Genomic DNA, 14,580 nt, shown 5'->3' on the forward strand with positions numbered 1-14,580 from the left:
GCTTTGGATGCTAATCAGTTTGAATGTTTAAGAGGGAAATTGGGGATTTGTATTCATGAGAATTTATAGCAATTAAAGTGGAGTGGAAAAGGTAATAAAAATATTGTCTGCCCACTTAAAAGAAAGTGCCCCATTTATGTTAAATCATTACCTAGTATTGGAACTACCATCTATACCATTTTCACATGCTATCTCAACACAACCACTTCCATCTTCATCAAAATGTATCGTTCATCTCTGCTAGGGCAACAAAAATTATTTCACAAGTCCAACAAAATGTCACAACATCCCTCATCTTCTGGTTCAAAACCCACTCATAAAGCAAGAACTCCCTCCATGGATTTTCTGGATGAAGATGTTTTGGAAGTTATTCCTCTTTCAGTAATCCCAGGCGACGCCCCTGGCCCTTCTTCCACTGCAGGAAACACTCAAGGTAATTATTCTAATAACCCTCCTCCTAAAGATGACATGCATTATACAAATCGTGTCATTAGGAATATGGTCACAAGAATCCTAAATGAAGGTCACTCAGTCAAGGGAGTTTCGACTCCTCTCTCTAGAAGGGGCCCCTCACCTGAGGTTGAACCTCAAACTGAGAAAGATGGTGATTCATCTAGGTCAGAGAAGGATATTGCTGCAGAAGGACTGTGTTCTTTAGGAAAAACCATGCCTAGCAAGAAACCTATAGATGCTTCTCAATCTAAGGAGCAGGACACTGCTGAAAAGGTGATTGTTTTGGAGGAAGAAAGCTCAGATGAGGAAGATGACACCTTGGTTCATCACTTGAAACCGTGTGTTGTAAAGAGAATGAAGACTAGGAAAGGGAGGTTTGTGGTTGAGATAATGACAGCCAGAACTAGTAAGAAGGCTGTTGTTGTAGGTCCTTCTAAATCATGGAGTAAAGTAGAGGTCAAGAAGAGAAAGGTCAGAGAAAGTTCTGATTCTGAAGATGATGTCGAAGAGGATGTCCCAGACATTTCTCCTGCCAAAAAGCAAACTGTTAGAAAGTCTCCAGCTAAGGTTGCAGCTGTGCATTTGGACAACATTTCCTTCCATCTGGAAGATGGTGCAGCCAAGTGGAAATTTATGATACAGATGAGAGTTGTTGTGGAGAGGGAACTAGGGAAGGAGGTGTGGAAGTAAAGGAAGTTATGGAATTGATCAAGTATGTTGGTTTGATGAAAACAGTTAGTGCATTGCCCCAATGCTTTGAAGGTCTGGTGAAGGAGTTTGTTGTGAACATCCCAGAGGATATTTCAGACAAGAATAGCAAAGAATTTTGCAAGGTGTTTGTGAGAGGAAGGTGTGTAAGGTTCTCCCCAACTGTAATCAATAAGTTCCTAGGGAGAGGAACAGAAGGAGATGTTGAATTAGAGGCCACAGACAATGAAGACTGTAGGACAATCACTGCTGGTCAAGTCAAGGAATGGCCAAGCAAAGAGCATATATCAGCTGGCAAATTAACTGTAAAATATGCTATCTTGCAAAAGATAGGTTCATCCAACTGGGTACCAACAAACCACATCTCAACAATCTATAATGTTATTGGAAGGGTAATATATGTTATTGGAACCAAGCTCAACTTTGATTATGGAAGGTTCATCTTTGAACAAATTGTTAGACATGCTACCACTAATGCAGTGAAGCTGCCAATTGCCTTTCCCTCAATTATTTGTGGAATTATTATAAGCCAGCAACCTGGTACTTTAAACACAAGTGATATCCCCAATAGAAGGAAGCCTCCATTGTCCATTCATTACAAGTTATTTGAAGGCAGTCATGTCAATGACATTGTCATGACATCTGGAATGAAGAAGTCAGCCTCTCAAGGTGGCCTGATTGCTCAATTGAAAGAAACCTGTAAGGAGCTGGAAACTGGGATTAGGGTGGCTAAGGCTAGGAAAGAGGCTTTAGAGGTTCTAATTAGTATCTTGGAACAAGGAGAGATGGATGATGTTGGTAAACTCAAGGAGACAGATGCCCACACCTCAAGTGAGAGGTCTGATTCTCAAGATCAATCTAGTGGCAGTTTTGGATCTGAAGGTGAAGAAGATGCTACCTCCTCAGACTGAGTTGTGGTGATGGTCCCCCTGTTTTGATGTGTGTTCTGGATGCTTGGATGATTGGATGCTTTGATGTTTTTCTGTTTGATGTTAGTAGTTTTTTTTGGCAGTCCTTTTTGAGGCCATGATGTAATTTTTGGGCTCTTTATGAGTTCCCTGGATTTCGGATTATCTTAGCTATTGCAGCTGTGTATAATTATGGTTATGTACCACCTGACATTGTGTTTTAACATTTTATATGTTATAACATCCTTTGTGACATTCTCTGCTGGACTGATTGACATTTATTTTGCCTAATTGGTCACTTTGGTCTATTTTGACTAAGAAGGGGGAGAAGTTAATATGTGGAGAGCTGCAGTTAATGTGTGGAGATATGGAGAGCTGCAGTTATTATGTGCTGATATAGCTAGCTAGGTTAAACAGATGACAGCTGATGATGTTGAACAGAATGATGTTCTGTGATGTTAAAGGAGATGTCTGAACAGAATAATGTTCTGTATTGTATAGGTGATGTTGGAGTTGATGTCAGAGGGTGACTCTGAATGTTATAGGTGATGTTGTTATAGGTGTTGTTGTTGTTGGAGTTGATGTCAGAGGGTACCTATGAATTTTCAGGTGCTGTTGTTATTGAAGGAGATGTTTGTGTTGAACAGACTTAGGGGGAGAAGAACTACCCATGTGTTTACTATGTGTATTACTAGTTGCTATTATAGTTAGTAATTATGTGTTTATTGCTTCTGCTGATGCTTAACTGCTGATATGTTGATATGCTTTTACTCTTGTGAACAAATGGACTGATATATGTTTTAGCCAAAATTTGCAAAGGGGGAGTTTGTTGGTTCTAAGTGTTGGCAACAATTTTGGTAAAACCTAGAGTGTTCACAAGTTGTCACATGTGATGTCTTAACATAAGATATCTTGTACCTGTTGGATGTCTAAAATATAATTATGCAGGACTTTTCCAGGATGTCAGACCCGATGTCATGACATCTGTATACAGAACATTCAGTCTAAATGTTGTGTATTATGTGACTGCGTTTTTAATGCAAATCTATGTATGATTGAAGATATGATTAAACACGCTATCAATCAGTAATTACAACAAGATTAACTTATTTTCCAAAGAGATCTAATCAACTATCATGAGAAGATATGAATGGAAAATAGTTTTAGGGTTTTATGATGTCCAAGCCCAGCCAAATGCTTCTATAAAAAGGACATGGAAAACCTGATTTGATACACAAGAAATAACAAACGAAATATTAAGAGAGAATAAGGGTTTTAGTCTTGTGTGGTCGTGTGAATTGTAAGTCATTCAATTCATCCATAGATGATTGAATTGGTCTGATTTTTGAGTTGTAATTTGTCACTCTAAGCTTTTAAGCATGAGTGTGTGTCTACTTGATTGAAGTTGTTAAGTAAGATCAAGTGTGTGTCTTTGAAGAGTGTCTTATTTTCATTGTAATTCTTGTTTATATCACTGGTGTGATTGAGGGGGAGTGAGTGGGATCTCATATCTAAGAGTTCTTAGGTAGAAGTCACACGGGTAGAGATCAGGTGAAAAAGACTGTAACTTGTGTTGTTTACTAAGAGTATTTGAACTGATTCTATTTTAGTGGATTTCCTTCCTGGCTTGGTAGCCCCCAGACGTAAGAGAGTTTGCACCGAACTGGGTTAACAATTGCTTGTGTATCTTGCATTATTGTTCTTTATCTTTTATGCTGTTTGTATGTTCAGATATTAGTGACGTGACATTACCTTCGACATCTCATATCTGATACCATAATTTCAGTATTGATGATAATTCTTTTCCATCTAAGAGAGCTAGTGGCATACTTCTTGATCCTTATCTAAGTTGGAGTCTTTCTCATGATGATGTAAAGTTTTCATATTTGTCGGTGACTAGTTGAGTATTCTCCTTAAACTAACTAAATGTCTTTTCATAAAAAAAATGAATCAAAACAAACATATTTGTTATTTTACCACGAACTATGAGGTTTTGATCCTCCATTACATTTTGTTGGTATGTAGGCATGAGACTTTAAAAGGTCTTGGTGTCGCATTACGCGAAAAACCGGCGGGAAAAAAAGAACAACAGAGCCGCCACCGTGCGTTATTTATCCCAAAAGAGGGAAAGGAAACGCTCAGAGTAAACCTGGAAAGAACATGGTCTCGCGACCAAAGAGAATGGGATCGGGAGTCGGTTATGCGAAGGGAAGGTGTTAGCACCCCTACGCATCCGTCGTACTCGACGGGATCCACGCACAATAGGAAGGGAAAATGGTTGCTAAAACACTGCTCACACACACACTGGCTGAAAGAGACACAAGAAAACAGACAAAACTGACTCGGCAGGATCTCGCATCCTGGGCCTACTTAGTCTATCAAACATAGACATCAGAGTCAAAGTAGTTCGGACTGGGGAAATGACACATGCTCGCTAGGATGTCGCATCCTATGCATACGTATCTCCTTGGACGAAGGAGAATCAGAGCATTCGTAGCTCGGCTAACACGCACACAAACAAACACAGGCAAAGGCAAACGTGGAGCCTGAATGCCACTCACTGGACTTACATCAGCATCCGAACCAAAAACACACACAAGGAGGCAAACGTGGAGCCTGAATGCCAATCACTGGACTTACATCAGCATCCGAACCAAAAACATACACAAGGAGGCAAACGTGGAGCCTGAATGCCAATCATTGGGCTTACATCAGCATCCGAACCAAGCAAACCCACACTGGAACCCGAACGCCACTCGATGGACTTACATCAGCTTCCAAGCACACAACAAGACAAAACAAAGACACATGCGCCCGGAGAGATCTGCTCATATCCTGCCTACGTACCTCATCTGGTATGAGGATCAGGGCGACGTAGTTCCCCTACGGAGGGACACAGGACTAGCCTAACCAGATAACAGAGGGAGACACAACACTAGGGAGACTAACTCGAGCCTAGATGTTATCATGCAAAATCGTCCCTAAGTCAAGGTTTCTAGCTAACTTGCACAGGAAGCAAGCCTATCCTATTCAGCACAGGTAAACAGCAAATCAAGCATTCACAAGTAGCACACACTATATGCACATAAATGGGGCTCAATCAAAGGGTAAGACTGCAAGAGCAAGTCATCTGTACAGAGGTAGTGTTAGCTCTTAACCTTGCCATTGAGGGGCTAAGGTGAAGCTGATGAAAGGAGAGTGAAGATAAGACTTCACAGCTCTTATCCCTGGTCAGGGAGAGCTTCAGACAAAGGAGCGTGGGTTCAGAATGGAGGAACCCTTCTACACTCAAGACTCTGACACAACTGTACATTGTACAAGATCTTGGGTTTGTGTCCCAATGCATCAACACAATGGTGTGAGCAGAGGGACGACTCAACAGAATAGCGGGAGATAGATTGCATATCTCTTATATCCGCCAATTGCCTCATAGAGGTCTTTACCTGCTTGGGGACAAAAGTAAACAATCACAAGCATCGCCTCTTAAGGAGGACTTCAGACAGGTGCCTGGCCAAGTAACAGGCCAGGTCTTCCAGACTACATGGAGACAAGAATGTTATACCTCAGTGCAAATTGCTTATCAAGCAAAGCAAAGCAATATTAGCAACTTAATGTACCTGAAATCAATCAAATATCATCAGTATACCAATCACAGTACTAAACAACAAATGGTTCACAATTAGCTATACACAGACAAACACAATCCAATGCACCAAAGTGCAAGTCAACTCAAAGGAGCCAAGCATCCTACAACATAAAACAAGTTAGTTTACAATGTCAAATGATATCTCAATCAAATGTGAATCCACCTCCTTAAGGTATTTTGCTTCTTAACCTGAAAATCACATTCAAACATGAGATACAAGACCACTAGGACAAGCCTAGGGTCAAGAAGAAGTGAAAAAGTCAAAACAGCAAGTGAAACATGATCAAAATCAAGATAAGTCAACCACAAAGAGAATCCAATTGGTCTCACATCTAAACTATGCACTAAATTTATTTCATGCACAATTTAAGTCAAGCTAGGCAAATGTGAATCATATATGAGCAAACAGAATGATCTCACTCAAACGAATACCTAAACAGCTCAATAAATTCCACAAAAATTCCAGCCTAAACAGGACATATTCAATGAACTACATATCAATTTTCATGCCATTTGGACAAAAGGAAGTAGGTCAATGAAAATCATAAAGTCAGCAGAAATCCAAACAAGCCAACACATGGTAGCAAAATAAGCATCAACTTCAATCAAATGTAAAACAGTGAGAACAACTAGGAAATGAATGGGACCAAAGCCAAAGTGAACTCAAACATGTTATGAATCACTCCATAAAATTTCACATTCATATGATATGGTATGAGCATTTCACATAGCATTTAGGGCAATCACTCAACCAAAACCCTAAAATGTCTAAACAAAAAGCAAAAATCTCAATCAAATAGAAAATGGCTCAACAATTCCTACAAAAAATCATGGCAAAACTAGACATACAGAGGAGATCACATGCAAAATTTGAGGTCAATTGGCAAAGCAGAGGCATATCAAATAAAATCATGAAGTTGACCTAACCTAGCGTGACACAAATTGTCACACTCAACTTGCACACATCATAACTTGTAAACCATAAATCCAAAATTCACAAACTACACATCAAAATCACCAGCAATGAGTCAAGAACAAGCATGTGAAATTTCATTCAATTTGGAGCATGTATGGTTATTTCATGTTAAAAATGGTAAAACATACACAAAATATACACATGAACAAGATCAATAGGCAAAGTCAAAAATTCTCCAGGCACAACTTGAGTTACTATGCCTATAAAAAACTAGACAAAATTTGGGAATCAACACAAAAATTCCCATGCAAATTGGATTAGAAATGGATTTGTTTGGATTTTTTGAAGTTAATTGAATAAATGAAATGTTTATTTAAATGAATTAATGAAATGAATTAAGTCTGTGGCATTTTTGTAATTAACCTAAGTCATGGCCAAAACGGTGCCGCTTCATTAATGCGGTGTCACTGTGCAATTGGTTCGAACAAGCGGTAAACAGAAAATTTGAAATGGCAAGCGTATGAACGGATCAAACGATGAATTTTCCAGAAAATCGACCGTGTTCTTCGTTGTTCATAGTGTTCATCACCTCAAGAATTGGTTATGCTCAAATCTCAACCAAAATTCACAAATGATATATGGATGGAAAGGTCTAAGCATGTAGATTACAAATATCACTATGAAATCATCCAGAAGTTCATGTACAAGGCGAATCGAACGAAAGAAATTTTGACATGCAATCTTTAATCCTAGATTTCTCTCTCAATAATTGATTAAAATCAAAACTACAAGCATCTTAGCACTCTACAATCAAGGATCTGCAAATGCCCTATCTCAATTCAAGCAATGGTGAGGTTTGATTTCCAACCTTTAATGGTAGCAGTTGATGAATCTTTGCTCCTTTTGATCCAATTCACGAAAACAGAAGAAGTAGATTGATTATGAAGGTAATTGATGGTGGAAATCCAGCTCAAAGGCGCACGATCATGGAAGAATTCGCAGCTGCCATTGGAGAGTGAGCTATGCAACAGTTGGAATTGGCTTTGATTCTTGCTCCAATTGATGCAAACAGTCCCTTATCAACACCTGCAGATGAAGATTCAACAACCAAAGGCCACGAATATTGATGAATTGTTGATGAAAAAATGAAAAAAAGTGTATGTGAAGTTGTGAGAAATTGAGAGAATGCTTGTGATTTTTCTGTTTGGATCTTGAAAAATGATTAGTGATTAAGCAATGCAGTTACAATTAGCAATATATACCACTTCCTAATCCAAAATTAATTAAGATTAAGCAAATGGCAAAGATTAGTGTTAATGTGCAATTTCAAGCTTTGGCCAAAATGCCCTCTCTTAAACCAGCTGATTTTTCTGTCCAAACTTGGTTCAAACAGGTCACAAATGACATTTAGAAGGTGTTGCAAAAAGTCCCATTTCAAAATTCCATGTATTTCTCAAATTGGACCATTTTGCCCTTGCTTTTTAATTGGTACACTTGAAAAATGACCTTTTCATGTGAAGGCTTTTGGCAAAATGTGATGATGGATTATGAAAGTACACATCAAATGTGGTTTGCTCAAAGAAAAACCATCCAATTTGGCCATTCCATATGAAAGTTATGCCACTTTGATTTTGGGCATTTTTGGAAAATGGCTGGACCATATCTTGCCAACCACACATGGGAATTTCAAGTTCTTGGACTTTTTGGAATGGTGAGATCAAGATCTTCAACTTTCATGTTGGACAAAATTCCATTTGAAGCTTGTATGATGAAGTAATTTGAAGGAGCAAAACTTTCCATTTTGGGCAGCTGAAATTACAGGTCACCTGCCATTTTAGGAAACTTCTTGTCTGACCTCCAATTCTTCAACCTTGGTCTTTGATATGTCAAATGAGACTTATATGGACATGAATGAGGCCTTTCAAACCATCTCACACCTTCCAATCCATAAAATCAGGCACAGTTGACCACAGTTGACTTTCTATGGTTCCAGCTGAAATTCAGCTTGACTGATGAGCTTTGATCATCCAATCTTGGGCCGAACCACTTCAAAATGATCCTTAGACCATATGAACTTGATAAATCAACCCTAGGGCTTTGTTCCAATGAAAATAGCACATGCTTGCTGGTTTGACTGATTCTCCTGACCAGTTTGACCTAATTTGTCAGCTGAGCTTGCACTTGGGCAAATGGCTATGCAATGTTATGCAATGAACTATGTTATGTTAATGACCTAATCATGAAAATGTACAAAAGGTAGGGTGCAAATTTGAGGTGCTACACTTGGCAAACACAAAAATCATAAAAAAATATTTCTTTTCCCATCTCTCCAATCTTTTGAAAACAGTACCCATTTTTCAAACCAAAAGGCACATTTTCAAAGAGGTTCCCATGGAGTACCATGGATGTTTAGGGTGCTAATACCTTCCCCTTTCATAACTAACCCCTAGACCCTTATCTCTTTTATTAGTTTTATTTTAAATCTTCTTCGGGTTTTGTTCGTACTTTATTCCTTTTCCTTTGGAATTAATAAAAGCGCGGTGGAGACTCTTGCTTTATGAGTTAAGATAATTGATAGTTTAATCTCAAAAATTTCACCGCTACACATATTAAAACTTGTGACTAAGCCCATTAAATATGGCTGATAAAAGGGGAATTGACTTGACACCCCCATAGTTCCACTTGATACTCTCACATATTTTGAAAATGCATTTATCAACCCTTTCATAATTAACCTCTCACAAATTTTCAAAAAAATGTTCCCTGTGACTTATTAATAGTTAACAAATCTTGTAGCTATTTGAAAAATCATATGCTAATATTTACATGTTTTGACAAAAACTTATGAAATTAACCTCATATTCAAAGGAAACAAAATATTTGGTATGTGTTTAAATCTTATTTTCTGAAAAATTTGATGTATATTTTTATCGGCATCGTATTTATATAAAATCCGGGAGATCACATTTTCATCGCAACCATGAATATTCAGTAGGTTAATTTATTTTCTTTTGATTTATTTGTTTAAATGGATGGTTATATTTGCACTGACATATTTGTATGATTGACAGCGATTTAATGGATTAGGCCTTTAATTTCAATAGATTGCAGACCCGCTTAGTGAAATGGTGGCAACTTTTTATGTTTTAGTCTATTAAAACATTAGGTTTAATTAATTAAGTAGCGCGAGATTTGAAATTCAAACTACCTTACTTGATTACCCTTAAATCTATTAAAGTAAGAGGTAAAAAATAAAATTCCTTGGTTCTTTTGGGTTTTGAGCGACTTTTAAGGCCCAAATTTCTTTTGGGGCCTCCCCTTTTTGGTTTTTGATCCTCTTTTTACTCTATCTTTCAGTTTTCAACTAATGATTGGTGGCAAAATAAATATAATTAAAGTGTGATAATTTTAGTACATGTTAGATGAATAACCAAAGTTGTCCGAATTCATTTTCTTTCAATTGAATTACCTATTTTACCAATAAAATTTAGAGGATTTCTTCCCTTTGGTTATTTCCAGAACAAAACTCTATTTTCTCTCTTTTGCATATCTCTAAACAATTTGATACAGGCGGAAATTTTAGCATTCATTTCTTCCTTTCATATATTCTTTCTGAAGATTTTAAGATTGAATTCATATCCTCAAGTCTTTGTATAGATGCTTTTGACAATCTTTTCGTATTTGACAATTCTCCATTGATGTCGCAAAGCAATATAGAAATAGCTAATTAGTTTTTTATATTTTAACCCAAATATATTTAGGTCCTTTACCATTAAGTCCAACAACCATAACATTAGGTCTTTTATTATAGTCAGCTCACACATTCAACATAATTCAAGATTCAATAAGATCACAACACCTAAATTATGTTAATATGTTATCTTATTTTGAGGCAAGGTTATTCATGGTTTATGAACTGCATTGAACCAAGTCACATTAATGGTTTTGTTCAATTTATCATAACCACCTCTGTAAAAAAAATTAATAAAATTGTAAAGTGGTTTCAGATCAGTTTTAAACTAATTAAGAAACAATTTGTATTAATTAATTTATTAATAACCTGATTGCATCTATAAACCAATTTTATATTTTTAACTCATTTAAAACAATTTTATAGTTAAGGATATTTTTTAAGAAAAAATAAGATTTATAAATCAAATACGTTTGTAGAAGAAGAAAAATATATTTTTTTTATTCTAGAAAATTAAATATTTTTTCTTTTTTATTTCAAGAGTAAAAAACTAAACTAAACTTGTTTTAAAAATGAAATATTTTGTTTATCTTATTTTTCAAGAAATTAAACAAAACAATTATTTATAAATATATTGTTTTTTTCCTTTTTCATATTTTTCTAAAAAATATGAAGCTTTAAAATATAATATTTTTAGATTTATTTTTTATTTTTTATTTTAAATAAAAAATAGTAATAAAATATCATTTTTTATTTCTAAGAATAAAAAAAGTTATATGTTTTTTTCTCAAAAGAAAATTAGGAATATTATTTTGTTTTTAAGTAAAAAAACATTCTTAAAGTATAATTTTTAGTAAACAAACTCATATCATGCAACATTGTCCATGTTTGTGCCTTTTTAAGTTTCAATACAATGTTCTTGCCAAATCACATAACATTCTTGCCAAATCACATTTTACACAAAAGTTCTAATTTTTTTCTAACTCCTAAATCCTTTTAGTATCTTAACTTAAAAAGTTAAAACAAACACACAGAAATCAAGTTCACCATCCAAGGTTGTCAATATCATGCATACATGTAAGAAAAACATGTTCATTCAAGCTTGTTACAAAAGTCATGATTTTTATTAGTCACATAAATAATTGCTTGCAGTATATATAGCTATCAAAATCCTAAGTTTCTCACAACATTTCACAATGAGTACTCTAGCAACACAATTTACAATAGTTGTGACATTGCTTCTAGTGTTCCTAATTAAAATAGAGGGAGATCATTCAGCTTCAATTTCAAATGATGAAGTGAACGCAAATTTGATCAATATTGTAGCTGAGGATGTTGGTGTGGAAGAAGAATCACATGATTGCAGTACAAGACCGTGGATATGTAGCACGGGAACATTTCCATCAAGAAGCATATGTTGTGGAAATCGATGTGTTGATATTTCTAACGACATAAACAATTGTGGGATGTGTGGTGTAAATTGTCCACTTACTTGGCAATGTTGTAACCGTTTATGTGTAAACACAAACTTAAGCCCTTTCAATTGTGGTGGATGTGGAAGGGTTTGTCCTATTGGAAGTTTATGTCGATTTGGTATGTGTGCAATTACTTTTACTTATCCAGCCCCACCGCCACTACTTCCTCCAATGGAGTAATTTATACTCATGTTTTAAGAATATTAATAATTGCTGTTAGGTAATTATGAATGATATTGTAATGTGTATCAATTATATTAATGAATTATTTAATGATAATACATTAGTATTATATTAAGGTGATGTGAGAATAATACATACATTTTAAAATTATGTCCTTTGGAAGATTAGGTTCGTCATACCAAAAAATGAGAAGGGACCGTTAAAATGGAGGGTGCAGATTCAAAATTGTGACTAAACCCATCAAATATGGATGGTTAAAGGGTATTTCCTTGACACCCCATAGTTCCACTTGATACTTCCACATAATTCAAAAATGCCATTACCGACCCTATCATAATTGACCTCTCACAAATTTTCAAAAAAATGTTCCTCGTGACTTATTAACATTTAATAAATCTTATAGCTATTTGAAAAATCATGTTTTAATATTTATATTTTTTAAAAAAAGTTTATGAAATTAACCTCATATTCATAGGAAACAAAATGTCTGATATGTGTTTAATTCTTATTATGAGAAAATTCGATGGATAGTTTATTGACACCAGAGTTATATAAAATGCGGGAGATCGCATTTTTATCGCAACCATGAATATCCAGTAGGCTAATTTTTTTCTTTTGATTTATTTATTTAAAATAGATGGTTATACTAGCACCGACATATGTGTATGGTTGATAGTGATTTAATGGACTAAGTCTTTAATTTCAATAGATTACAGACTCGCTTAGTGAAACGGTGGTAACTTTTTATGTTTTAGTCGATTAAAACATTAGGTTTAATCAATTAACTAGCGCGAGATTTGAAATTCAAACTTCCTTACTTTATTAACTCTTGAATCTATTCAATTAAGAGGTAAAAAATTAAACTCCTTGATTCTTTGGGTTTTGAGCCGCTTTTAAAGCCCAAATTTCTTTTCGGTTTTGAGCGGCTTTTAAGGATATTTTTTAAGAAAAAATAAGATTTATAAACAAAATACGTTTGTAGAAGAAGAAAAATATATTTTTTTTATTCTAGAAAATTAAATATTTTTTTCTTTTTTATTTCAAGAGTAAAAAACTAAACTAAACTTGTTTTAAAAATGAAATATTTTGTTTATCTTATTTTTCAAGAAATTAAACAAAACAATTATTTAGAAATATATTGTTTTTTTCCTTTTTCATATTTTTCTAAAAAATATGAAGCTTTAAAATATAATGTTTTTAGATTTATTTTTTATTTTTTATTTATAAAAAAAAAGTAATAAAATATCATTTTTTATTTCTAAGAATAAAAAAAAGTATATGTTTTTTTCACAAAAAAATATAGAAAATTTATTTTGTTTTTAAGTAAAAACCATTTTTAAAGTATAAATTTTAGTAAACAAACTCATCATGCAACATTGTCTATGTTTGTGTGTGTTTTAAGTTTCAACACAACGTTCTTGCCAAATCACATTTTACACAAAAGTTCTAATTTTTTTCTAACTCCTAAATGCTTTTAGTATCTTTAACTTAAAAAGTTAAAACAAACACACAGAAATCAAGTTCACCATCCAAGGTTGCCAATATCATGCATACATGTAATAAAAACATGTTCATTTAAGCTTGTTACAAAAGTTATGATTTTTATTAGTCACATAAATAATTACTTATAGTATATATAGCTATCAAAATCCTAAGTTTCTCACAACATTTCACAATGAGTACTCTAGCAACACAATTTACAATAGTTGTGACACTGCTTCTAGTGTTCCTAATTGAAATAGAGGGAGATCATTCAGCTTCAATTCCAAATGATGAAGTGAATGCAAATTTGATCAATATTGTAGATGACGATGTTGGTGTGGAAGAAGAATCACATGATTGCGGTACAAAACCATGGATATGTAGCAGTGGAACATTTCCACCAAGAAGCATATGTTGTGGAAATCGATGTGTTGATATTTCAAACGACATAAACAATTGTGGGATGTGTGGTGTAAATTGTCCACTTAATTGGCAATGTTGTAACCGTTTATGTGTAAACACAAACTTAAGCCCTTTCAATTGTGGTGGATGTGGAAGGGTTTGTCCTATTGGAAGTTTATGTCGATTTGGAATGTGTGCTATTACTTTTGCTTATCCAGCCCCACCGCCACTACTTCCTCCAATGGAGTAATTTATACTCATATTTTAAGAATATTAATAATTGTTGTTATGTAATTATGAAAGTATTGTAATGTATATCAATTATATTAATGAATTATTTAATGATAATACACTAGTATTATATTAAGTTGATGTGAGAATAATACATACATTTTAAAATTATGTTCTTTGGAAGATTAGGTTCGTCATACCAAAAAATGAGAAAGGACGGTTAAAATGGAGGGTGCAGATTCGAAATTGTGACCAAATCCATCAAATATGGATGGTTAAAGGGTATTTACTTGACACCCCCATAATTCCACCTGATACTCCCACATATTTCAAAAATGCCATTATCGACCCTATCATAATTGACCTCTCACAAATTTTCAAAAAAATGTTCCTCGTGACTTATTAAAATTTAACAAATCTTATAGCATTTTGAAAAATCATGTGTTAATATTTATAATTTTTTTAAAAAAAGTATATGAAAGTAA

The 14,580-nt window shown here is 34.5% G+C and overlaps 2 protein-coding genes across 2 annotated transcripts; both read left to right on the forward strand.

Annotated features, from left to right (window-relative positions):
- Positions 1-11,518: 11,518 nt before the first annotated feature.
- On the forward strand, positions 11,519-11,977 carry LOC127121654 (stigma-specific STIG1-like protein 4). Its single transcript, XM_051052108.1, has one exon. The coding sequence runs from the start codon at positions 11,519-11,521 to the stop codon at positions 11,975-11,977; it is 459 nt and encodes a 152-aa protein (XP_050908065.1).
- A 1,656-nt stretch (positions 11,978-13,633) lies between these two features.
- On the forward strand, positions 13,634-14,231 carry LOC127121067 (stigma-specific STIG1-like protein 4). The gene has a single exon (XM_051051679.1). It carries the CDS (start codon positions 13,656-13,658, stop codon positions 14,112-14,114), a length of 459 nt encoding a protein of 152 aa, XP_050907636.1. The 5' UTR covers positions 13,634-13,655; the 3' UTR covers positions 14,115-14,231.
- Positions 14,232-14,580: the final 349 nt, after the last annotated feature.

The sequence above is a fragment of the Lathyrus oleraceus genome, chromosome 2 (assembly GCF_024323335.1).
Source record: "Lathyrus oleraceus cultivar Zhongwan6 chromosome 2, CAAS_Psat_ZW6_1.0, whole genome shotgun sequence".
Lineage (NCBI taxonomy): Eukaryota > Viridiplantae > Streptophyta > Magnoliopsida > Fabales > Fabaceae > Lathyrus > Lathyrus oleraceus.

Coding starts and splice junctions, on each gene's coding strand:
- LOC127121654 (XM_051052108.1), top strand. CDS start 11,519: ATGAGTACTCTAGCAACACAATTTACAATAGTTGTGACATTGCTTCTA.
- LOC127121067 (XM_051051679.1), top strand. CDS start 13,656: ATGAGTACTCTAGCAACACAATTTACAATAGTTGTGACACTGCTTCTA.